Here is a 27,274-nt window from a genome sequence, read left to right as displayed (position 1 = left end):
TTTTAATTCTGAAGAGAGTGCATGAGTTCAAGGTCAGAGAGATTGACTTGTGCTGTTCATTATAACCAATTATTGTGTGACAAATGAGTTTCAGATCAGGCTGAAAATTCTGTAAGAAAAATCAATAGTTCTAATCAGGGCCTTTCAGGTCATTTACCACCCTACCTTTTGTTAGTTTGTCAGAAAAGAGCAAGATAAAACCTATGTGACAGTGGGCTGCCTTTGCATTGTTACCGTTTCCATTTGAAACAATATTTTGAGATCTTGAATTATATTAATAGTTTAATTGGTTTCAGCAACTTCTAAATTAGTTCCCCTTTTATAAGGCTTCAGTTTCAGAATTTTGATTTTTCTTTTTTAAAAAGTCTAACCTAGAGTGATAGATTTTTTTTTTAATAGCTTGGCTAATTAATAGCTAATAACTTGCAGCTGGTAGTACCGTATCTCTGTATACTGTTTGGAGAACTTGCTGTTACCCTTTCCTCTCCCCTGCCCCCAGTCCAAGTATTGCTGCTTGGAGAGGAATTATTTCCCCTTATAACTTGTTTTCTTTGCTATTCTGTAGTTTCCAGATGAAGATGAAGAAACCAGGCTCTACCGCCTGAAGATTGAAGAACAGAAACGGCTAAGAGAAGAGATCCTGAAGCAGAAGGAGTTCAGGCGGCAACTCCAGGCTGGTGCTCGGAAGAGGGAATTGCTGGAAAGGCTGGCGCAGCAACAGCAGCAGGGTGGTTCTTCTATGCAGCAGCAACCGCAGGAGGAGGAGGCTTCACAGTTGCCCACCAATGGAAACCCTTTGCTTCCCCTTCCTAGTGCACAGCCCCGCCAAAATGTGAAATACAGGCTGATGGTTAAAAAGCCAGACCAAGTAGTTCCAAATCCCCCCGCTGTTCAACCTAAACCCACAAACATTCTGCAGGCTGGGGAGAATGTGCAATTTCAAGGACAGCAAATAAAAACAGTAAAGCAGCTAAGACAGACTAGGACAGTACCAGAAAATGAGGTCCAGCTGTTGCACAAAGGGTTGCAAATAAGGCCTGCTGCAGCGCATACGAACTCATCTCAGATTGCCCGGGTGGCGTCGGTGCAAGGCCAGCCTCAGGAACTGAAGCCTGGGGTGAAACGAACTGTCATGCAGCGGGCAAACAGTGGTAGTGGAGATGGGCCTCATGTCGGCACCAAAGTCAGGGTGATTAAATTGTCAGGAGGGGTAAGTTACCAGGCTTGTCTGTCCTTCGTTTCCTTGTGGCTTGTTTGTTTGTGGTCTGCGTCTTTCCTGTTGCTGTCATTGGCAAAATTGCTAGCTAGTTTAACACAATTCACATGTCAAATGCAAAATCATACCCAGTTAGTTTTGAAGTAGCACAACTGTGTATGTGTGAAAATTTGTAGCCATTTTACATGGATCTCTTTTTCCTCAGTGGAATGTGTGCTTATTTCCCAACAGAGTAACCTTATACAGTCTCAAGGAGTTAGTGGAATATGCCACAAGTTAGTGATCAGGATAAGAAAAAACAGCATAAAGAAGACCAGACCACAGATTTAGCACTTACTAGAAGTTTTCTGTGCCTCCTTTTATTTTGTGTCCTAATTTAAAGAGGTGTGTTATCTTAGTACAGTTAAAAATGGATCTGGAGGATTCAGTGGATGTCAGGACCAAACACAAGTAATCCGTGTGGTTCTGTCTAAAAAAGTAAATCTCCCTATTTGCTCCTTTAACAGAAGCCTGAGCATAATACCAGGACAGTGCATTCTGCTTAACTGGGCTTAGTTTGAGTGTAAGGTACAGTTTTGGATGCTAGACTTGGAATGTTAAACAAATTGGAGACATTTGAAAGAAAAGGCACAACTTTGTATTATCCTTTTGCCTTTAAGCTACCTTTTTGTCAAGGAAACGAGGGAAAGACTGAAGCAGTAACACACACAAATGTGATTTAAGACAGCATGCCCCACCAAGAAAGCTTAAGAAGAGAGTTGACCTGCTCTAATAAAAGCAGGCTCAGGCCTTGGCTGGCGATTTTGCCAGATACAAGAAAGGCCTTTGGAAAGCCAGCTCTCAGGGTCTAGCAGAAGCAGGGCTTTTAGTAAAAAAGGACATGTAGAACAGGATGGGTCAGTGTTGAAGAACAATCCTGAGCCACAGTTATGTCTAAGCAGTTCTAGAAAGAGGCATGAAGAAGTTTGGAAGAACAAGGAGCCCAGAGTGCTCATCATTGAGTCAGCAGGAGCATAACTGAGGTTTCATCTCCTTTTTGGTGCATCCTGCTAAATATACGTAGGCAGAAACTGCAGTGAGGCGCCTGGCAGCTACCGAATGTTCACAGCCCGGAGTTGTCTCCAGCCAGCTCACAGGCAAAATATGGCCAGTGAGCTGAGTGGCTCAAGTCACTTATCAATGCTTGTTGTTGAAATTTTCTTTGGAAAATCTTTTAACTGATTTTGTTAAAGACCTGTCTAGTTCCAAATCTAGTGTCTAGATTTGACAGCCCCAAGAGTGTTTCTGTCTCTCACACTTTGGGTTCTATGCACAAGAAGCGTCTCTGTAAAATATTTAGGATAGTGCGTATTATCTTATCCCAGAAAAATAATTTAGTGTTTCACTGTTTTGGACATTTGTAGCTAAATTGACAGGATTTAGATTTGAAAAATTGAGAGTGTTTTAGACTTCAGGGAAATAGTTTTAAGATGTACTTTTGGGAGGCATTCTGCTTGTAAGAGCAGTTCATCCGTGGAGTAAGAAGCCTATAGAATCTCCTTCCTTTGAAGATTATCATGTGAAGGCCTTTGTGAGATGGCTTACATATGGAGGCTGTATTCATAAAGAAACTTTATGCTTTCAGGGTGGGAAGCGTGCACTTAGACAGTGGGCACATTGAAGGATCTTGCTGCAGTAACTGCCACTGCTAAAAAGACAAGTTGCTGAAGAGGGAAATGAAGACTGCTGCGTCTACTTGGCAGTGGGAGCTGCTGTGGCAAGAACTTGAAAGAAAACGCCGAATGTATGCTGGTTTCTAGTCTTTGTAGACTTAGAGTTCTTGGATCAAGGCCAAAGATGACCTGTGAGCATGGGATAGGAATTCCAAGGGTTTTGACAGACATATTTTCTTAAGCAATAACCAGTCTAATTTGTAAAAACAAAATAGTGTCAATTTGTAGTCTTGCACACCAGTGCTGTTACTGAATGCATAAGGTGTTGCTGAATGCAGCAGGTTGTATAGCTGATTTCTCTTTGCACAGTGGAGTGTTTCATGATATCTTCCCCCAATAAAGCCAACAGAAATTAAAGCTAGGCACAAAAATACTCTTGATCGAAACTTTTGATTAAACTTTCAATAGTTTGTCAAAAAGCTAAATGTAAGTTGCTTTGTTCTATGTGTTGCACAGAGAAGAGGGGAGTTACTGGCAGCAGGAGAGGCAGTCTGGCTGATTTTGATAATCTGAGCTTACAAAAAGGTTAAGTCTGCCAGAACCAAATCCTGCTAAATATCTAGTTAGGAATCCTATGTAGAATATCTTTTGATAATTTACCTCTGAGGCACCCGGGCAGTCTTCCTTTTGATTTTAAGTCTTCCATCCCAGCTGAGCTCCTCTGAGTTAGCTGTGTCAGGTTCTCTTTGAATAGCGAGTTGTTCTTCTGGCACCGCTGCTTTCTCTGCAAAACTACCAGTCCTGTTTTGTTTTTGCTCCAGGCATATTGAGGACAGAATCTCTGGAGTCGTTCTTCATCAGGCCGATATTTTAGCAGTTTAGATAATGTGATGTCATTTGTACATTTTGTTTTCTCAACTGTGAACTGAAGCAAGATCATAGTCATTCTTTGTCGGAAGCTTACAGCGTAATCACTGTGTGCAACTTGGAGGTCCTTCACCTACTGGTACATGGCTGTTTCTAGGACACCTGTACAGGAAACAAAAAGCAAACCCGAATTTGCATTTTCAGGTGTGACATTGAGTGCATGAATGTTACTACATGTATGTACACTGAGAAATGACAGTTCTTGTAGGCTATCCAGAATGCAGAAACATCTCAAAGTACATTTGTGAGAGGTTGTGCCTGATGGCCTGCATACCGGCCGTTTGCCATTTTTTACTGTACTGTGTTCTCCTTGTAGGAATTCCATCATGTTTCATGCTGCCATATTTCCACAGTGATGGGGGGATATTTTTTTCTCCAAGTTATTTTTTTCTCCTCTTTCCATAAAGAAAGAAAGCTTTCTGCAACTGACAAGAATAGCAGCAGTCCTACTGATCTTTGGGCCATTGATCTGCAAGATGGGTCAGACATTTGGGGCAAAAATGCTGAAATTGGGACTATTTCCAGCTGTGTTCTGGAGTTAAAGTGCATTATAAAAGTTTGTGTCAGTATTAATTAGTTACATTTTCATTTTTACACTACTTGAATTCTTTTTTGTATAAGTGACAGTGTTTAATCAAGGCTAGTTAAATAGATTAGTGATCTACCACATTGTTTGGAATGTGCTTCGAAATATCCTGTTTTTTTTTTTAAACTAGCACTATTCTAGTCTCTCTCCTACCCTTCCCCAGCTCAGACTGGACAAAGCCAAGGGAGTTTTTTCCTGAATTGCAGCTCCCTTGCATGCCAGAGGCTTTGCTGGTCTGTTGCTTGCTCCCCAGAGAAGTCTGTTCAGCAAAGGACAAAGGACAGTTGCACAGCACCAAGGCAAGGCATCACACTACCAACAGAGCTTCAGTCCTGCAGATTTCCCTGAGAGTCAGCCCCATTAAAATCAGCTAGATTTACGATTTACCTGCCTTAAGGATGTTTGACCTTCCTTTCCTGAAGAAAGGTGTCTTGCATCACAGTAAAAGATACAGTCCGTTAGAACAGATCTATGCAGATTTTACCAATTTATCAGGGTTTCCTTAATCAGGCAACTGTCCTGATTAATTCTCAGGTATATAGCTGAAATTCTCAGATATATAGCTGAAAGCTCAAGAAAATTAATCAGGTAATTAACCACCACATATTTTTACCACTATTTATGTAGGGAGGTTTTTTTTATAACTTTTGGTATCCATGATGACCCAATGCATGCCTTCCCAGGCTGATTTTTAGGATACATCACATCTCCCAACACTAGCTAAGATTACGGTGGCAGAATGGCTGGTTAACTTTGCTCTAGAAAAAGTACTGTAAAAGTTGATCGTTTCACTCGCTGTTCATTCTGTTGTTTTGTTCTGTTGTCTTGTTCACAACAGAGATCTGTTGCCTTTCAGTAATGTCAGGTTTCCGCTTTGCTCAGCTTCTTGTGTGCATGTACAGATGTAATAGCAAAGCCTAGTGCTTGCCTGTAAGAATATCCTGATACATCTTGTGGCCTCTCTGCCTCCAGGATAGCTATGAATGTGAGACTAGTAGAAATGTTGCTAGTATGACTGAATAACCACCCATTGATTTTATAAACAGGGAAACTGCCTTCTGGTTGTTGTCTCACAACATTTGGAGGTGTGTGTGTGTTTGTGAGAGTGAGAGAGAGAGAGACCTGTCCGGTGGTCTACGTTGTCTTAGTAGGAGATGTTTGACCAAGACTTTAGGGAGTGACCGTCAGGAATTCAATCCTTTGTGGCAGCTGTTTATTCCTCTGGCTATTCGCTTCTGGCTTCAGTCTTCCATGCGACATACTTCTCAAGCAGAATGCTTTTGTCAAGGTTTTGTTTTATTTGCAATACTGATTAAAAAGGGTGTTGGTTGGGGGTTGGCTTTGGCTATGGTACCTTGTAGTGCCCCTGACCTTACCTGGTGCTCCATGCAAAGTAGCAGTGGTAGTACTATGTGAATGTTGTGGGGGGAGGTATGTCTGTCAGCTCATCAAATCCCTGACCCTGTACCAGTTTCTGAATTGGATCCTGGTGGACTGTTTGCTTCAGAACTATAGGTACACATTGTACCCAGTCCTCAGTGAACCGTGTTTCAGACCTGTGTTGTACATCCAAGTGGTTGCATTTTTTGTTTCAGTTGAATGTTGAGAGATGTGTTTAAAAATATATGAAATGCTGAGTTTTACATAAGTTTGCACACTTAGATTTCTAACTCCCTTCTGGCAGGCTTTAACTACTTCTATCCGCAGGGCTTATTGGAGGTTTTATGCCTAATAGTACTTCCTACTTAGCTTCTTTTTCTTGTGTGGTCCCTTCCCTTCTTGTTCTTAGATCAGCCTGACCATTTACAACTGATTGAAACCAGTGGGGCAAGTTACTCACAACATAAGGTGCATTATATTTAATGAAACTTAAGTTACAACAAACGTTTGCTGGATTGAGGGGTCTCTGTCTCTTGGACCCCCTGTTTCTTAGCTTTCCTGCCTTCTAGACCCTTTTCTGCTCAACATTTCTGTCTCCCTGCTTCTGTACCTCCCTCCTGTCATTCTCACACAGCCTCTCTAATCTCCTTTCCCCAAATTAATAAAAACAGTAGAGGCATCACCTTTTCACGCCTGAATTTAACTCACGTTAAAACCGAGCATATATGAAGGGAAGCGTTTTTTGGAAAGCAGATGTTGTGGAAGGGACCAGCTCGTGAACAGGGATGGTGCAGGAAGGGGGCACTCTGCAGAAGCGAGGGCAACTCTGAGGATGGGGCTTGGTGGAGAATCAGACCTGCAGGACCTAGGAGTGTGGGGGTGGGGGGGCAGCGGAAGTGCCGCTCTCCCCAGAGAGCACTATTCTGGCCATTCTGAGGTTAGTTTCCTTTAGTTGAGTTGGGCAGATTTCAGCCATTGATCTGGAACAAGCACTTTGCAAGTGATGGGCCTTTTCTCTGCTCCTTCAACTGATCAGGCATAGCAGACCAGTCTTCTCTTTACTGTGCCTGGATGTGGTGCAGCTTCAGGAGCTTTGGAGGCATATATATGTCTGTCTGTCTTTCAGTTACAACAACTGTAAGAGAGAATTTTGGGGGGACAGGGAAAGTCAGTTTGTTTGTTTCTAGTTTGTTTCTAGTATCTGTTTTTGATGCTAAATTAAAATTGCATCTTGAGCCAGGTAGGGCTGGCATGCAAGTCTTCCTTGTTCTCTTTCCTTCCCTCTAAGTTGAGTAGTGTGTGGAAGAGGCAGTCATAATTTAAGGTTACTGTGCAGATGGGCGTGTGTAAACCAGCATGGTGGTGTGATGATGACCGTTAGGAGAACAGGTTTGTAGAACGTACTGCTTCTCCCTGGCTGCTTTGAGGGTGTTTAAACAGTACATGTTGGATGTTACCCAGTGAATGTTGTGGAAACTACATGACGCTTTAATATTAACTGTTATTCAACCATCTTATGTTGTTGTTGGGTGATTTCTCCTTAGCCACAGACTGGGCCCCCTTGCTCAGAGTGATGCCTAGTGCTCTGTCGTCTGAAAATGCTGAGTCTTATACTGGATCAAGAACACACCTTTTTATCTCTCTGGAGAACTGCACTTATGGGTCTCTTGCATATGGAAGAATCTGCTCTGTTTTTTTGTATGTGATTGTTGCAATTGTTGGTAATCATAGAGCTTGCCAGGGCTGAAACAAGTGGCAGACATCACAATTTTGTTTAGAATTTCAATCTGCACAAGCCAGTAGCATGTTTTGGGGGGATGGGGAAGCTGATGGAAGAAGGAGAGGCATGGGTGAGAAAACTTCGCTTTCATTGGGTAGCAGGCATTGTTCTCTCAGGCTAAGGAAAAAAATATGTCCATCTCATATGATACAGATCTGTCTACAAAATTCAATATTGTACAGTTTGTTTTGTTTTTGCATCTGTATTACTCATCTCATGCAATAAAAATGTTCAAATAATTTGCACTTTTACAGCCCTTTTATTGTGATCTCATAGATCATAACATCCATTATATTTGGTGGGAAACAGCAACTGAGGCAGGTCTCATTTCTGATTTTTTCCCCTTGAGGGTAAGACATAGGTAAATATTTATAGTTGAGTATGATTCTCAGAAATTAGCTCAGATGGGTCAATAGTCAGTATAGAAGATGATGAAGAAAATGTAACTCAGTAACAGAAGCAAAAAAGCAAAGCCCACACATCGTACTCAGAAAATGTACAAGGCATTTAATTCATCAGGCAGGGTTGTGTCTACTTGATACTAAAACAACAAAAACCTTTAGAGTTCAGTACCAACAACCCAAATTCTGAGCCAAGAAAGACTGGAATCTGCATCTTGCATAAAATGATGCAGTTTAAACTAATTTGCAATTCTGGGATTGTTAGTCATGAGGGAGAGGCAAGTAGGCACTAATCACTGGATACCTTATTCAAGTACTCATGTGGTTTATGAGCTTCCAGCATGTTTTGCATGTGCATGCACACACACACATGCACGCGTACACACACACGCACACCCTTCATAACCTCAAGGGCTAGAAATGTGGTCGGTTTGAAATGAACATTCAGATTCTTGGGAAATTGACTTTTATGTCCAAAATCTCATATTGTCTTTTCATCTCTGGTCCCATTTGACTTGCATTATACCCTGCACTGACATAAATAACCGAGTAGCTATGGCTTCAACTAAATTGCATCCGCAGTTACACTACATGGTGTGGGTGGGTTTCTGTCCCTGAGGGATCACGGGTATGCCTGTTGATACAGCCCTGACCTTTGAGCAGAAATACCAGGTATTTTAGTGAGGGTGGACCTTCCTCTCTTGACTTCCAGTTTTGGTTATATACATTTTTGTTATTACATCTGTGACTCCGTTCCATCAGCTACAGTCACTCCTTTTAAGTGTGTGTTGCTAATTAAAAGTGTAAAGTGTGCTTTTCAATTCCTATTAATACATATATGTGACATAAAAATATTTGCAAATAGGGAGATAGGCTTTGTCTTATGGTATCAACCAGCTTCTTCCTTAGAAGAGCTGGGACAGTAACCCAAATCAGCAGAGCATTAAGTTAAAACATAAAGGCTCTTATGAGTCTTAATAGTAGGAAGGAAATCATCCTTCCTTTTTGACTTGCCACCTGCAGTCCTTAGTAATTATATTGTCCTGAGCAAAGTTGGAAGAACCCGATGAGCTGCCCACCGTCCAGCTCCCACCGATTTTAGCAGAGTTAGTCTTTCCCACCACCAGTTACCACCACAGGATTGCTCACTGGTATGGCAAAAAAGGCTTTGCTGACATAGATAGGGATGATGCTGCCAACTTCCCCCATCTTGCTGCAGCTGCCCCATGTCGTTTGTGCAGCTCCCCAACCCTCAGCATTTCTGAATAAATATTTGAGCCACCCATCATTCCCTGCCCGCCCCCGCCCCCCCCCCCCCCCCGTAAGATTTTTTGGTCTCCATAAACTGTTCTTATACCAAATTGTACCCTGCGATAAAGCAGTTGCCTGTCAAAAACCCAGGCTGAAGGAGGTGTTCATCTGGAAGTTTTCTGAAACTCTGAACATAATGGTGCGTTCCTCCTCCTAAGAAAGGGCAGCGGTTCTTCCCAGCTGGAGAATGCCTTGGAATTCTTGCCAGTGTGAACACCCAAATGCCCATGTCTTTCTTAATGGAAGATATCTGGAGAGGATATGGGGCTGGAAAGGCTCCAAAGAAGACGTGTATAAGATGGGGCTGGAAACCAAAGCCCACCTTCTGTTCTTTCTTTTTTCTTTTTTTTGCTTCCAGGTGTAACAGTCCTGTCACATGCATGGAAATGTGAGTACACATGAATGGATGTCAGGCATCCAAGCTGTCACTGGTGGTTAGGTTTTATTTATGTTAAATACATTTACATGATAAACTACTTTGTAAAAATGTAATTGCTGATTTCTTAGCCTTTTGTTGACTGTTTGCCTAACAGCAGCAATGGCTAGAAATGTTCCCTGAAACCGGCAAATAACAAAAGAATTACTAGCCTTAGAAAAGGAGGGCATATTTTGGCTTCATTTTGCCTACTGCATAACGTCATTTGCTAGCATGCTAAGAGTGAGTCTCTCACCACTCTAGCACTCTTACCCATTGCAACCCTATAGAACCTCAATTTTTAAAAGAATACTTGTGGACAGACTGCAGTCACTGTGTGAATTCGGCTGTAGTAGTTTGAGAACATCTGTTCAACATTCATCTGTGGCATTTAAGAGACATGTACGTAGCAGTAGGGCTAGGGGCATGCCAGAACACCTCCAGCCATTGACAAACTGTACTGGAAAATTAAATGTTGAAAAAAATATAGTAGCGGGGCTTTTTATGTTGTAGCTGGTGACTAACAATGCTGAAGGAGCAAGAACGAGTTCGTGTAGTTGGGGCTGTGAGAAGGAAATGTATTAAAGCATGCAAATGTAATTGCAGTGTGTTCTTGCATTTTGGAGGCAGAAATCTATCTTGAAATCCAGTAAATTCATGCCCGTTAAGAGAAAATAATTTTCCTTACTCAGTTAGAACATTTTTCTCTAGAATGTCACAAAGGAAAGATATTCAGCAAGGTTTCCAGGAAAAGTGTACAAATTACAACTGTGAAAAAGGCTGAAGTCTTCCGACTTGATCTGTTTGGTCCTGTCCAGGGTGCTGGCAGGGATGCAGATGTGCTCCCCCCTCCCCAACCCGGTCATCCATGTCTGGGGTCATTGCTTCAGTCCTGCTCGTATGGCCACCAGTTTCTTCCTCCTCCATTTTGTGACCCCTGCCGCTGTTTTACTCTAACCATGGCTGCGAAATTGAGCCCCTTTGCCAACTTTAGGAAAGTTTTTCTAATAGCTGTTTGGGCATGGAGTTTACAGTAAGGGTAAAAGCTTACCTTGCGTTATAAGACAATGTATACATTGAGTAATTTCCACGGCCATGTTTTTTTTAGTAGTTGATCCATTTTGATTTTGATTTTATATAGGTTTTGTCCAGTGCTGGAATAGAAGTTAAAAAATGCTGTGATGTTTCTTGTTTGCACGCATCCAAGTAAACAGCTTTTGCAGCATTTAAATCTTAGGAGTTGTTCACCAATAATGAAATCTCGTCCTAAAATGGAAGTCTGGAATTTACAGTGTTAACATATAGTGTACAGCTTTCCTCAGTCTGGCATTTGGGCTGGATCAGCTGTGAAATCTAAAGAAGAAAAATGAATAAAATAGTTTCTTTTCTTATCCCAGAGTGTTCTTGCTCCTCTTTCTTTAAAAACAAAACTCTACAATTGATTTTGTGTACCTCCTTCTGCAACCAGGGCAGACTTTAAGAACACAGTGAAGGTGTAGGTTCTCTTCAATGAATAGTCCTCATCAAACTGTCAGTATGTTAACCCCATTTATGTCTTTCTGGTTGGAATAACTTTGATCTGCCAGTCGCCCTCAGAGCATACCCACGTTTACTCTGTGTTCTTGCATATACATATTCTCAGGGTATGTTAAAAATAGTACTGTGATTTGCATGTATAACTGCCCATTGCTGTGTGTGGTGTATGTGGGGGATGGAGTGGTTGGCGATGATTAAGATCTTAAAAGGTTTTTTTTAAAGCTCATGTTTTGTTCTGCCCATTCTTTTTGCAAGTCAGTTACCAGTGAGTTGAAATGGTTTTTATGCTAAACGCTATGCCAGAAGGTACCCCAAAACAAATGTTTAATGTGTCCTGATGCATTTTAAGATCACTCTCCACCAGTGTTGTGTGAGTGAACCTGCAGACTTCTGAAGGGAGCTAATCGCTGCTGATAAGAGCGTGGGACTTTAATCTGGAGAGCCGAGTTTGATTCCCCACTCCTCCACCTGAAGCCAGCTGGGTGACCTTGGGCTAGTCACAGTTCTCCGGAGCTCTCTCAGCCCCACCCACCTCACAGGGTGTTTTGTTGTGGGGATAATAATGGCATACTTTGTAAACCACTCTGAGTGGGCATTAAATTGTCCTGAAGCGTGGTATATAAATCAAATACTATTATTATTATTATAAGCTTCTCAAGGAGTTTGCAAGGTCCCTTGCACAGACTTCCAGAACAAATAATACCCCCGAAGGAGAGTGGCCTGAAAATAACATCCAGGTACATCTTACCCATTTTGGGTAATTTGGGAGGTTTTCTCTCTTGTCCTGGTATCCCCCCCCTTTTTTTTTCTTGGCAGGGTAAATGCTCCCATGTGAATAGGTATACTTGCTATTTAAAAAAAGCATGATGCTGCTCCCTGTTAACATGCAAGGTTTATAACAAAGGCTTATGCTTTTACTGCATGTCGGTCATGTGAACTTGGAAGGTCATGCCTTCAGATAGATGAATACCATTCAGAAGTTGCAGAAAAAGTATGGACGATGGTGCCAAGAAAGCGTCCAGCTGGGGGGGTGGGGGGTGGAGAAACAGGGTCAAATCACCACTCAGCCATGGAGCTTTCTGGGTGAGCTTGGGGTAGCCCCTCTCTGCCCCACCCACTGCTAGGGAGAACGTGAGGATGAAATTGAGAAAGCAAGATCCACTTTCAGAGCTGTTTAGAGGACGGGCCAGAATACCAGTATGACAAGTGTGGCAGTTTGCCCTCTCCAGTGGGGAAGAAATACTTATTAGTCCGTGTTTTGGTCTCACTTCTCATATGTTGATAAAATGTCTCGATTGCTTTTGATGATTCACACGCTGTATGATCACTTTCTCATAATTAATTGAATGACAGCAAGAAGATGAAATTCATTCATAAGAGCAGTGGTAAGGAAAGGTCATAGTTTATTCTTGGGTTGGATATTTAACCAACTGAAATGATACTTGGTGAGATTACCAAACCAGTATTTTTGAAGCATTAACTTTACTTAAAGCAAAGATACCTTAAGAATCAACTGGATCGATACTTGTGCTAATTACAAAAACAAATTGTTTTCGAACCATGAAATTCCCTTTTTTTAAAAAGTCACGATTGACAACTTTTTAACAGTGTTAAGTATATGGTTTCTATACATGTGAACAGTTCCTGAACACTTCTCTTTGGCTTTTATCCCAGGGCACAAAGAGCAGCCCAAAGTTACAATATTGCAATATCTACTGTTACAGCAGGAATACTTGCTCTATCTGCAGGGCTTTTTTTCAGCGGGAACGCGGTGGAACAGAGTTCCGGCACCTCTTGAAAATGGTCACGTGGCCGGTGATTTGATCTAACCTCCCCTCTGTCTGGAGATTAGGGGGCGGGGCCACCGGCCATGTGACCATTTTCACCAAGGGCGATTTAAACTTTAAAAAACTCCCCCCATGTTCCAGCTGCCCCAGAGTGACGTCATTGTGCGGTCCTCCAGAGTTCCACCACCTCTTTTCCCAGAAAAAAGCCCTGCCTATCTGAGCTAGAGCTAGGAGCAATCAGCCTTTACTCCTACTCTAACGAAGCTAAGCTGGTACTTGGCATTCTTGGCATCCTGACAATATTTGACTGTAGCCAAATAATAGAGAAAGAATTGATCGGTCAGTCAACAATTCCCAGTTACTTGCATTGGGGTTTGCCTTCTTTCTTATCCTGTTGTTTTACCTGAATTAATATCTGAAGGGAAGCTCACTTGCACACCCTTATCCTGCCCTATGTCGATGTGGTAGTACTTTGATTTTAGATTTGCTGGTGAGTAAACATTGTTGCTAGCTATTTTTATGCAATAGCTTATTTTTATATTTGAAGGGGTATCTGTTTGGGAATGGATAATGTTTGAAATGCTTCTTTTGTTGGGAAGGGAAAGATACATATCTTTGAGTTCCCTCTATTCTGTTTAAATTATAACTCACCCTCACTAAATAGGACTGTGTAGAGTACTTTTTGGCTGTGTCTCTTTGATGCATCACTTGACAGATCAACTCAAGTTTATTTCATCTAAATGCTTTATCCAGCATGTGCAACCCTTCCCCCTGCTGTTGGGCGATTTTTGAATTAGCTTTAGAAAAGATTACATGGATAAATACAGCATTGTCACTGTTAATAGAAACCTGTGCAGTGGGGTCTGCGGGCTGCAAGATCGGTAACAGTGCCAATGACAGTGAAGTATGGCCTTATCGAAAGGCGAATTCATAAGAGGCTGCCCTGGGACACTCCGCCACTGTCCTTCTGTATATCCTGACAATGTTATCTGTCCTCTCAGTACAGAGTATCAAATGTCTGTCTCAAGCATAGAAATTAATTTAATGTCACCTGAAGACATGCAATTAATCTTTTGGAGGTTTTCATAATACCTTTACAGAAAGAGTTGCCATTTTGGCGGATTTGGATTTTGGGGTTTAGTTGAAGATAAGGAAAATTAATTTTTCATCAGGGTTAATACAAGCTAGCTGGGCCACAAAGGCTGAGAGAGATGGTTGGGGAATTTGTCAAGTGTTGTCACTCTGGAATAATGCTGCTTAACGTCTGATAGGTGTAATCAAGAGTTGAGATTTCTATAGAAGGGGATTAATCAATTTGCTTGCTACAGAATGCAAGTGGGCGATATCACTCGTTTGTGAGGTTTTAAGAATTAAAATAAGATTTGATCTGTCAAATTGCAGGAAGCCCTGACACTATCAATGAATAGGGTTTTTTTTTTTAATCAGGACATCCTCAAAGCATTTGTTATAAATAAATTTGTCCAGCTAATATAGGTGGCAAACAAACTTCATCTTCATTGTTAAGCTGTCAGGAGGTCATCCATGCTAGAGTGCCCAGCTTACTAAACTCTGGCATTCCTTGATAGGTCTTACTTATTACCAAATGGTACATGTTTTAAAAAAACCACGGTCTCTTAATTTTCGATGGTAAGTACACACTTCTGCAAATCAAAAGAAAATTGAATTGGAGACAGTTGCAATTCAAAAGAATAAAACGTGGTGTGACACAATACAAGTAGGGCCTTCAAGTTGAAAAATTAAGACTGTGTAAGATGCAAAGGGTAACATCTCTAGATGAAATGCCAAAGGGGCAACCATCTTAGTCTGGTGTAACTAAAACAGTTTATAGCACCTTAAAAATAAACATGGCAGGGCCTGCTTCATTGGGTACATGAAGTGGTAACCTCGGTTGACAGGCCATTTGTGGATGCGCGTGCGCTCTCTCTCTCTCTCTCTCTCTCTCTCTGTCTCTTGTGAGCATACTTAAACTTGTACCTGTTCCTGGCAGTTAAGTTCTTTGGTGTAAAATACTCATAAGATATACCGATGGGACACAATTTTAACTTCCCATTGTTATGCTCATTCTTTAAATCTGTAGGCCCTTATTTTTGCAGATCAATAGTTTTAAGTTTTGATGTGTCCATAGCTGTTGTCATTTTAGCTTTAACTGTTGCAATAGATCAGCTTTACCATGCATATAATCCCACCCTTTCGCTATCACTTGACACACAAAGAATCTAAAACAATTTCAAGTGCGTTTGAAAATGTGCCCTTAATTTGCAACGAGAGCATGGGTGTGCGTTATTCTTTTAAAGTTTGAGGATCAGCAGATCTCCCAAAGTACTGCTTGTGCATAACTTGCTGGCTGGTTAATGGCTCCATTCTAAGGCTTGCTGGGTCAGCCGAAGTGGTGAGGATGGGACGGGCCTACTGCTGTGAGCTCAACTTCAGAAGTCACGCGTGATGCTTGCATTGTAGGCAGGTTGCACGGTGGTTGCTCCAGCAAAAACATTTTCCTGTATGAGGTAAAAAGGCTTTGATAAGGCAAATCTAGCAGACGCTTAATTCTACTGAATATTAGTCCCACTGCAGCATTAAATGTGTATTGAAATGTTTGTAGACACTGTCTGTGACTTTTTAGGAAGCAAAGCTAGGGTTGCTGTTTTAACCTACAAATACCAATGAAACACCCCTCCTCAGCAATTCATTGGCAGAATTGCTTAGCTGGGATTGACTAGTAGGTTTCTGTGAATAATTTGGCCGTGTCGGTGAAATCTGCTGTTAGGGGCCAGAAAAGCCGCCGAGGAGGAGGGGCAGATTTACAAACTGCATAAAGAATGTAAGCACCCCGCTGTATCAGACTAACAGTCCATCTGGCCTAGCATCCTTTTCCCTCCAGTGGTTAACTAGATCCTTTGGCCTCAAGCAGGGCATGAAGGCAGTAGAGTTGCACTGCTGGTTTTGTCTTTGAATTTGGTATTCAGGGGCATGGCACCTCTGAACATGAAAGCTTCACCAAACTACCAAGGTTAAGAGCAGTCAGTAGACCTCTTCTCTGTGAATTGTGTGTTGAAAGCCTTCAGAGCCAGAGGATCTGATCTTGTGTCAGTGAAATTCTATAAGCAGTCGTGGTCTAAAGCATTCAGCTTTGTCCTGAGTCCCCTGCCAGTCCATTTCATTGGGTGACCTCACAGCCCAGCTACGTGAGACACGTGGCACGTGGAGGGTTCGCACAAGTTTACCTGGGAAGTATAGTCAGGCAAGCAGCAGCAGCAGGGCCAGAAGGACGAGAGGGCAAGAGTCAGCTAGGGGAGCCCAAAGAGAGCTTTCTGCTGCTGCTAGCCACCTGCCAGCTTCGGGCTCCCCTCACTGACTCCCTCCTGTCCTTCTGGCCCTGCTGCTGCTTGACCGACTACACTTCCCAGGTAAACTTGCGTGAACCCTCCCACGTGGCATGCGTCTCGTGTCGCTTGGCTGTCAGGGTCTAGCATTGAGGGAGTTAGATTCCTCTCTGCACTTACGGAATGGCCTGGCTCAGGCCTGGCTCCCACTCGCCTAGCTTTCCACAAACTATACAAAATGATTATTCAGGAGGGCTTTTTTGCTCAAAAAATGTAAGAAATGGCTCAGAGAAATGCTAACAACTTATGCTTTGTTTCAGCAATATTTCATCTATGTGTTTGGATTTATGTAGTTCTCAAATTTCTACAACCCATTCTCTACTGTATTTGCTCATTGACTGTCCTAGCTGTTGTTCTTATCGACTTGCACTGTGTAATCCGCCTTGGGTCTCAGTGAGAAAGGCAGACTATAAATAAAATAAATATTACTATTTTATAAAGTCATGACGTTCCTGCTTAGTATCTTTTTTAAAAAACGCTTTAGCCTTCTTAAAGGAGGGGCTCCACTTTGTTGTTCATTTTGGTTGCCCTTCCTTTTTTTTTGTACAGTCCTCTGCAGCCTGTTGTCATGCAGTGGGGATACTCCACCACCATCAAACAAATCCAGTCCGTTGTGCACGCGCGTGTGCGCACGCACGCACGCACACACACACACACACACCCTAGTGATGCAGGAATTAAAACCAATCCAGAGCCCGTGTGCGTATTCCACAGTAACTCTTGGCAGGAATTGTGTGTGACTGTTTGTAACTCCTGAACAGCCTGCTCTTGTCTTCTACAGGGTGGTGAGAACGTTGGCGTTCCTCACTCAGAGGGGCCCCCCCACCGGCTGCAGCAACCCCCAGAGCTGAGACATCAGCCAGTGCGGAAAGTGACATTGACTAAGGGATCAGTCCAACAGCTGAATCAGCCCCATCAGCACCAGCTGGCCCAGATTCACTCAGCGGTTCCTCAGGGGCTGAAAAACATCCCGGGAATTCATCAGGCTAAAAAGGTGACCTGTTGTTTCAGATTTGTGTTGGTACTCCTCTGTTTGCTTGAAAAAATAGCCAGGAATAACTGTTTCTAGTTGTTCGGACTCTGAATTTATTAATTATCTGAGTTGATTTGAGAAGCAGTTGACGGCAAGTTTTGATGACTTCGACTTCCAATGATGGCATATAAAGTATTAAGTTCCTTGTGTTGTCATTTTGAAGCTAGCCTGGATTATTTACATCTGAACCTTCATATCCACACAGTTGTGTGGACAGCTTATAAAATGTGAAAGTTAGTCAGCATCCACTCTGGCGGTTAGAGAGATGCCCAGACTGTCCGCTCCTTTGTTCTACAAAGAATGGATATTTGTTGTTACGTATATCGGAAGTTGTCCTCTTGTTCTGGGTGGCACCTCTGAAATCAGCACGTCAGGGGGCAAGCAATACTTCTCCAGTAAGTATATATATCGGCGCCTTAGGCAAGGTGGGAATAGCCAGCTCCTAGGCAAAGCTAAACATCCTCAGGGAGGCAACAGAAGAATCACTTTCCCTCATGATGTTGTATTGGAATCCCGCATAGCTGCACATTTGCAACCTGTGAGAAATCCAAGCGTTGACAAGTGAGTTCCGAACATGTGGGCCTTTAAAACTTGCCGGCAGCAACATGACACCTTTTTAATTGCCCTCTGCTTTCATCATCTCCTTCTAAGTGAATTACTAACTTTCCTGTTATCTGTCAGGATCAGTTAAGAGGCGGCAAGTAAATAAAAAATGCAGCTCACTTTTTGTTGTTGGCAGGTCATTATGCACGGGAGAGGCCGAGGCGCTGTGGGCCAGATGGGCCGAGGCCGCCTGATGCCGAACAAACAGAACCTGCGTGTGGTAGAGTGCAAACCTCAGCCCTGCATCGTGTCAGTTGAAGGGCTTTCTTCATCAACTACGGATGTCCAACTGAAAAACCTGCTGATGTCAGTAGGACCCATTCAGGTAGATCACCCATGGCTTATGGTATTCGTGCCAGAAATCTTTCATTCTTCAAAGCTTCCTGTGTCTACTAGGAAAAATACTTGGGGCGGGGTGAGGGGGGACTTGGAGTGGGTAATTACATCGATGTCGTGGTACTCTTCCCTCTCTCTTGTGTCTGAAAGGAAAATATCTCCAGATCAAAGAATAATGTTCAGCTGTGACACAGTAAACAGAGTAGGGTATAACTGTGTCCTGCAGTTGCCTCTCCCCATTGCTTCAGGACTCCTCTTACAGCTCCTCTTGCAAAGACTGCAATCTGCTGTTGAATAAGTGCCGAGGGCATTAAAAAAAAAAAGCACATAGCAAAATAATGTTGAACCCCAAAGAGAACAATGTGATGTTAGGTGGAAGTACATGGGGAGCTTCTGCTTCCCAATGAACAGTTCATAACAACTATCTCATTTTCATGAGCAAGAGTGATCAGTGTAAGGGGATCTCTGGGTTCTACTGTCCCCGCGCTCCCCTACCTCCTTGTGTGGAAACAAAACTTGTAGAAATGAGCTCCAAAGCCAGAGGGTCCTGCAGTCGTTTGGCTGTGGTATGTCCTCTGGCCACAGGCAGTGAAACTTCTAGAGGAAGTTAGTGAAGGTCCTGCTATCAAACTCTGGAATCTCCCATTTCAGATGTTTGCCTCCGTGCTGTGAGGGAACAGATATGGCAGAGTGCAAACTGAGGCCTGCTTATGGAGTAATGTGAAATCCCCTCCCCACAGTAAAATCGTCAGTGCTGTTTTAAAGGGGGTTATGGCATGTGAATCTTCCTATAAAAGATCTTGGAAATGTCAGGTTCTTGGAGATGGTCAAATTGTTCAGTAAATGCCAGTAAAACATGGTGGCTCTTTTGGATCAGACCCAAGATCCGTTTAGTCTAGCATCCTTTTTCCATCAGCAGCCACAGAGAAGTTTACAAAGAGGAACTACAAGAAGCCCTCACCTCCTGAGTGTTGCCCCAGATTCTGACTATTGGTGGCATTCTGCCTTTGGACCCAGAGCTTATGTTCAGTTATGCTGAGCCTTTCTGTGATTCATAAGCCCCATCTTGTCAGATTTGATTCAAGCATCTCATGATTAATAGTTTCAGAGTTTGCAGAAGTAACTAATAGAGGAAAATGTACCCTGACAAGTGATGGCCTGGACTCCAGTTAAAACTTTGCTCACGGTTTGCCTAACACAACTGGAAAGAAAATTTGCCTCAGGTCAGATCAGTTGGTAGGGGCTGTGGTTATGCTTATGGCTGTAGCAAATTGCAAACATCTGGACTTGTTTGATCTACAGGAATCTTTTTGCACCGCACCTGCTTTCTCTTTGTTGGTGTGGGTTGATTCTTGGAAATCAGTGGATAGTCTTCCTTTACAGCAAAAAGTTGGGCTAGAATGAGGCGGTTCTGTGATTCCAGGACCCCAACTTTCTCATTCTGTAGAAGACAGACAGCACAGGCTCGGGGAAAAGTTTCCATAGCAATTGTATTTCGGAAGATTTGTATACCTCCCAAGTTCTGCTCACTTCCTTGTTCACCAAAGGTGATCAGTCAATTAATTGACAGGTTGTTTGGTGTTTACCACCTGCGTGTATTCACAGAACAGGCTACTTGCAGCCATCAGCCTAGGCTTTTTTGGAGGGGATCATGGAGATACGCACTAGATGTGTACATTGTTTTAAAATGCGCTCCATGCCAGAGGGCAATAATGACACAGTTTGTTCCCTGAGGAGTTTGTGTTGCTTTTTCTTTGACCTACCTCAGCCCCTGTATAAACTCCTTTTGCCTAATGGCTTTTAAAAACCCTGTAGTTTTCAGAACAAATAGACAATATGGCCTCTGGGGTAGGTGAAAGAAATAATAAAAGTACTGGTATTCTTGCAAGGCTATAGACTTACAATGATGCATTTAAAGGGGAATGGCAGTTATGTTATTTTTGACAACTTTTCTCCTGCCCAGTATCTGAAATTTTCTTAAAGCAAAGGTATGGCAGGTTCCACGATGGCTCTTTGAGTAACTATATGATATTTTTTAAAAAAATCTCTGCCGTGTGCATTGTAATGGAGGGTGATCTGCCATGTCTGAAAGTATACCAAAATTTTCTTTGCATACCAAATATGTGTATCAGTACAAAATCTTGTAGGGATCATTGTGTGGAACTTTGTAATGATGCAGTTCACTTTATAATGTGAGAGTTTATACTGATTAGATAAGCCAGAGCATTTAGGGAAGGCATTTGAGAGTGCACCTAGAGTAGGTCATCCTGGGCCACTTACATTATTTATGTTGGATGAAGGAAGGTGTGATAGTCAGGACTTTTTTTCTGGGAAAAGAGGTGGTGGAACTCTCTATTATCACTTGTGCACGCGCAAAGCATGTGCGCGCTCCCGGAAATGCGTGATGACGTCACTCCCAGAAGTGACGCCACTTCCCGGAACCCAGCACAATGCATTACGACAAAATAAATGTTAGTAAGCTTGGAAAGTTATGCTATTATGAGAAAGGGGTTTTTTTCCTTTCTGTATCCTCTACAAAAAGTGAAATCTTCCATTCCCTCTCCCAAACATTTCATTTCTTTGGAATCATATTTTAAAATATGCAAGAAGGAGGGGTCCTCTCTAAAACCCAGCTCACAAATCTAAATTCTAACAGATTCCCTCTACCAGCAAAGAAAAAAAATCTAAAACTCTTTCTCAAAATTCCACAGAGTCTGAAATTCCTAATCTAATGAATATTGAATTTTCAAATTTTCAGGGAGGGTTTTGTTTTACTGGAGTAATTCAAAAGAAGATACTCAGCTTTAGCTGCATTAGAGTTATACTTAGTTTAAAATGGCTTTTTTTGGGTTGCCTGCCAACCCTACCTTACCAGTGGCTAAGCTGTTGTGACATTGTGAAATGCTCATAAATATTCCAATGTCCCAGACAAACAATATTCATAAAAACTTCCTTAACACCCATATGTCCACTGCAATTTCAGTGATGTTAATTAGCTGAAGGTGGGGAGAACCATTTGAGTTACAGCTATTAAGACATAAGAACACCTATATGCTGATGAATATATTGATGAAAGCCTTCTGTGACTTGGACACAGCTATCCATTCCTAGCATAAAACTGGAATAACCATAACTGATATTTTAACTAATACAAATAACCATAACTGATACATTTAACTAACACAGAACCAATCTGCTTTCAAAAGCAAAGCCAACCCCAGCAGCTATGCTTGCTCTCTCTCTCTCTCTCTCTCTCTCTCTCACTCATAAATGAATGAAAAAAGCAGAATGAACTCAAAGCAGCTAAAGCCTCCTCTGCAAAGCCGACCCCAGCAGCTTGCACTCTCTCTCTCTCTCTCTCTCTCTCTCTCATGAATGAATGAATGAATGAATGAATGAATGAATGAAAAAAGCAGAATGAACTCAAAGCAGCTTACCCTCCTCTGCAGAGCCCTGCCGGGCCCCAGCTCACTCTCTCACTCTCACTCTCACACAGAGGAATGAAAAACAGAATGAACTCAAAGCAGCTAAGTGTCCTCTGCAGAGCCTGCAGGCTGAAGGAGGAAGGAATCACGTGGGCAGATTCTAGAGCTTCCAGAATGATGTTCCGGAGTGTTCCCCCTCAAAAAAAGCCCTGGTGATAGTAATTTCATTTCCCCAGCTTGTGGCCTCTCATTTTAAAGATTCTCTCTTGGCATTTTAAATCCTAAAGATTAGCATTGGCATAAACTACCTGTAGTGCTGATACTTTTGCTTAGTTTGTGATGACATGCTGGCTCAGAGGTTAGTTACATTCCATCCTAAATACTTATTTGTTAGCTGTTAGCCACTTATATTCAGTCACCTCTCTTGGCAACCTTTGTTTGCACCAATGTCCCAAAGGAAGGTAGCCAAAGATAACGAACATGAATACAGTGCTTGGTTTCTTGGAAATGGTGATCCCCCCGCCCCCCAGTGGCTATGCCTCTACAGAAGCTAGCTCTCTAAAGATGAAAATCTACTTTCTTGTATTTCCAGGGCCAGTTTCTGCAGAGATATTATTTAGCACAAAAAGATTCTGCCTCGTCTCCTCCTCTTTCACGGGCTGCTGTTTCTGAGCAGGTCTGTTAATGATAGGACATTTTGGAGGTCTTTCATTCATAGGATTGCCATAGTTCGGAGGTGACTTGCCAGCACATCACACACACACGTTTCTCAGTATGGACTGCTAAGACAGGCAGGCAGAGCATCCTGGTTGGATTTATAGAGTTAATGGATTGAATTCTTAACTGTATCGAGGGTTTTTTTGTTATTTAATTTTTAAAAAGTTATTTTTTAAAAGCGTGAACTTTAGAGGTATTCCTTTTGTGGCACTAGGACGGGGGGGGGGGAGGGTGCTGAATGGATGAAGATGGCTGTTTTTAGTGCCTCCCACATAGCCTTTTTAGAGTAACGGCACTACCTAGTGCTCACTTACAGTATCGTCAAGTATGTGCTGATATCTGTTAAGTTAAAAGCTTATAAGTAAACAAAAAGGAATGAACTGGGTAAGTCTTTATTCCGTTGACAGTCATATAGCATTGTGTATGAATTGAACTATCTTACACTGGTGATCTTTTCACTACTTTTAGCAGCTAAGCTCTGTGTTACGTCACAGTGAAGAATCTGTGGGTCTCTTTCCTGGGCCTGATCTCTTTAATCTTCACATGGGTCTACTCCCAAAGACAGACTTTCTCCTTAAGCTGCTGTAACATTCTAACTCTGCATCTTTTCATTTACTCCTCATTGCTGTCTACATCAGCTTCAGACACCTAGTCTGCCGACCTGATGTTTCCCCTTGCATGTTGCGCAGGAGGCGCATTGCTAGTCCTTTGCAGGATTCTGCCAGTGATGGTCCAGGTAACACATAAACAATATTCACAAACTGTTATAGATGAAGATCCCACGTAGTATAAAGCACTCTGGAGGAGAAGCATTCAGCTTCGCTTTGGTTGAAACAAATCTCTCTGTGGAATAATTCCAAGCTCTGTTTCCATGTGTATGGTTCAAGGACATATAGATGGTTATGCATGCAGAAAACATATATGTATTCTAGGAAGTGTTAGCATAGTTGGTGTTTGAATGAATACTTGCTGTACAGTTTTTCAGGAGAAGGGAAAATGGAGCTTGCAACTAAGACATGCAGACTTACCCTCGTTTTATATGTTTTCCTAGCACCTGTACTTGGACTCCCCAAAGCAGAAGCTGGTAAAGTAAGTTCTTAGGATCATAATCATAAGTGATAAGGAGATTAAGGTTCATAACTTAAATATTTGCGTCTGCATTTCCTTGCCACAGTAAAGACCCACTTCGCTCAAACAGCTGCTGTTCCCATTTGAATTTGAATGCTTACACCTGGGCAGGGTGCCTTGGAAAGGCAACATTTTTTTTTCAAATTTGTAAGCAGAATACATGGGAGAAGAGTACTGTATATTAGAACAGTGAACCATTCTCCAAAACCAGGGGACCCCAACCCTTTAAAACCTGCAGGCACCTTTGAAATTCTGACATAGGGTAGTGGGTGCGATCATAGAATGGCTGCCACAAGAAACTGAACCAGTTACAAAATGGCCCATGCACCCCTACCCACACACACAGGAAGCCCAAGAGCAGGGGTAAGAGGAGTAATTCTCTCTCTGTCTCTCTCTCTCACACACACAGAGAGAGTGAGAGAGAGCGTGCCCAAGAGCAGGGATAGGAGGAGTAATCTGTAAAAAAAATTCTGAGAAAGAAGAGAGAATAAAACCGATACTGTAGTGGCAGCAGCTGCTGAAATAATGTTATTTTAATCTGCAAAGCCAATCGGAAGCCCTGCTGGGCAAGAGCCCCCACCTGGCCCCACCCACTTTCTAAAAACGCTTGGTGGACACAAGGAGAAGTATTGGTGCACACCATGTTGGGGACCCCATCCTAAAACTTAGGTGCAGATTTGAATTTGAATTCATTTTTGGTCTAAAACAAGTATTTAATGTAGCATGTTCCTTAGTGAAGATTGATTGAGATTCATTCATGTTTCTTAACTACTGTGTTTCAATGCAAGCACGGATCTGTTTTCATTGTGTCTGGGTGCCATCGATGCCTTTGATACTGAGCCGCCCCCCCCCCAATAAAAATGTGTAGCATGCAAACTGTTTAAACTGACTTAATTGGCTGGATTGCAAAATGGCTAGCCCCGGCTGCCTCAGTGAACCAGCGCTGCATGGCAAAGCTGAACTGGTAACAGTAATGAGGCAAAAGCAAGCAAAAGCAAGGACTGAAAAAAAGAATTTTAAACGCAAGAGAATGCATCGGGAGAGAGGGGAGTGATCAACTTTTTACTCAACTAAAGTGGGGAGAAGATGAAAAGAGAACAGTAAGTTTATTGCGAAGCTGTGTTTACCTAACACAAATGTTCCATCCCTTCACTTGAAATGCATTGAAAGGTATTACTTCTAAAATAGAGGGGCTGGTGGAGTCCATAGCAAAAGGCCATCAACTGCCAGACAATTAGCAGAGGTGCCAGTATTGTGCACTGAGAGAATTAGAAAGAACAGCTGCGTAGTCCAAGGCTCTTGCAGCCGTTGGTTTTCAGAATATGGTTGGCGTTATGTGGAAGGACCAGGTTCCGTTCTGGGCTTCTCGCAGAGGCCCCTCCCACCCCCAGTATGAGATTTTGCCTTTCCTACCCTAAAGGTTCAGGCACAATTTTTTAAAAAAGATTTGTACAATCATGCACTGGATGCAGACAGCCTTGAGCCAGAGTACTTGGGAGGTTGGCCACAAATCATGGCAGTTTTTTTTTCCTTCAACAATGTTTGCTTTTTCTGTGGGAAAGTTGACTTGCTAGCTTAATACTTTTTTGTGTGCCATCAAGTTGCAGCTGACTTATGGAGACCTCCATAGGTTTTCAAGGCAAAAGGCATGCCTCTGTGTAGCAACCCTGGGCGTTCTTGGTGGTCTCTCATCCAATTACTGACCAAATTCTGCTTAGTTTCCAAGATCCGATGAGGTACTTACTATAACGATTAACACAGTGTACTCAGTTTTGTGGAATGTTGTCCTGAGAAATGGTGGTGTAGTTAAACATAGCTGCTTCTTCTTTTTCTCCCAATTGGCTCTCACAGGAGGCTGGAGTCGAAAACATTAGGAGAAAGTCCAGCAGTAGTTGAGAGAGAGACGCCTGACTTGGTTGTGAGGATCAGTTATTAGCAGCAGGGCCGAAGAAGATTCAGGAGAGGGGACAGCGCCAGTGACAGAGGAGGAGTTGCTGCATGGTGCGGATGAGGAATGACCCGCCTGTGGTCTCTTGTCCTTTATGTTGACTTTCACGGGTGCCTAAGCTTGCCTTGCCACTCAGAGTTGAGGAAATTCTTCAGAATTAGTGGCCACTTGGCGGGAGAAGAAATCTAAACTGAGATTTTGAGGGGCAGGGGGCGGTTTAAAGTCAAATAATGTCTGTTTTTTGTAAACATTTTCTATATACAATGGCAAGATTTGGCCTTACAAAGTACTTAGTTTAAACCGGTTAAAAATTGATGATGGGGAGGTGGCGGGGAGACCTGGCAAGATAAAGAGGGCTGATCATAAAAGCAGGGCAGAGAGAGGCAATTGACATAGGGAAGGGGCTGAGGAGATCACAGATTTTCAGCAAACCTGTTGTGCATTACCAATATCCTGGGGGTTAGAATTTATCATCCCTACACAGTTGTTGTCATGATGCTGCATGACACAGCTTTGTATATCCACTTCCTTAAGTTTAAAAAGTGCTAAAGCATTAAATTTTTAAGCGTTGCAGGTGCCGTTTATTTTACTTTTTTTCTTTTTAAAAAATCCTGTGTCGCATTCACACTGCAAAACCCTCATTTCTTTTTTGAGGGGGCAGTGCAAAAAACTCCAGGCAGGCAGGTTCTGACTAGTCTGATTAAGAATTTAGAAGGCCAAGTTTGAGAAGGCTTAGGATAGGCTTCCTGAAATAAAGGGGGTGCTTCTAAGCGTTGGAAGCGGGTAGTGTTCAGTTGCAGTATAAAAAGATAGTTGAGAATGGTTTGAGGTGTCCTGCCATACTTCAGAAACCCATTTTCATATATGATGGGGAAATTTTCCTTGCCCTGTTTGTCAAATGCAGAAACAGGAACCCAGAAAAATGTTGAGAAGATAAGACACCTTTCATTGGTCTACGCAAACTAATAAAATTAACATACTTGGCTACTGTTGTATTCCGTGTTTAACTTTTTCATTATGGCATATAAGAGGTGGCTCACACATTACAAGTTCTTTCCACAGGTGAGCTGTTGCCAGTGATTTCTCTGTTTTGGATCTCAGAGGAAATGCGTTCAAATTTTCTGGAATCCAAATCTGTGTTTCATAAACTTGTTCAGGAACAGTTTGTAAAGCACTTGTTGCATATAGGCTTGGATCCCCATGATCTTTCCCACATTCCTCTCAGCATTCTCATCTGACCGTGGGAAACTTAAGATACATGAAGTAATAGCCACGTAGATGTGGGGTGGAGGAGGCCACAGTGAAGAGCAGGAAGGGAGAAAAATCGCCCTCTCCTCCCCCTTCTGCACTGCCAGAAGAGGTGTAGAAAGGGCAGTCGTCTTTCCCCTCTGACCCATGCAGTCCCTTGAACCACATGATTGGTTGTTCACGTGGGTCTTGTGACCCAACTTTCCCAGGGTCAGGTGGGACTGCTGATGGAAGGGGAACACGGGAAAGATCCGTGATTATCGGTATATTCTGCTGAGCGTTCGTGCGATCCAGCCGTATGTATTATTCATTATATTTCAACAAGTGTTCGGGAAAAAAATAGGTGTCACTTGTAGTGGCAAGTTTACCGTGTAACAAGAGACATGGGCATACATGTTTGTTTAAGTGATAGCACTTGGAAGTGACTGAAAATGTGTATTTGTG

General features: G+C 42.5%; 1 protein-coding gene across 4 annotated transcripts in view; it reads left to right on the top strand.

Annotated features, from left to right (window-relative positions):
• The window catches only part of RBM33 (RNA binding motif protein 33), a 95,658-nt gene that overhangs the window by 55,432 nt on the left and 12,952 nt on the right, over positions 1-27,274 (top strand). For 2 of the 4 annotated variants that reach the window (XM_054991869.1, XM_054991868.1), the window contains 3 exons: positions 566-1,210; positions 17,174-17,386; positions 18,165-18,353. In XM_054991869.1, coding sequence (XP_054847844.1) covers positions 566-1,210; positions 17,174-17,386; positions 18,165-18,353 — 1,047 coding nt within the window. Of the gene's footprint in view, positions 1-565; positions 1,211-6,170; positions 7,745-17,173; positions 17,387-18,164; positions 18,354-27,274 lie in introns of those variants that run through there. The other 2 variants (XM_054991870.1, XM_054991871.1) reach the window with 2 other exon arrangements.

Source organism: Eublepharis macularius, chromosome 11 (genome assembly GCF_028583425.1).
Source record: "Eublepharis macularius isolate TG4126 chromosome 11, MPM_Emac_v1.0, whole genome shotgun sequence".
NCBI classification, from domain to species: domain Eukaryota; kingdom Metazoa; phylum Chordata; class Lepidosauria; order Squamata; family Eublepharidae; genus Eublepharis; species Eublepharis macularius.
The sequence above is the reverse complement of the archived record's forward strand: the minus strand, read 5'-3'. Positions and strand labels throughout refer to the sequence as shown.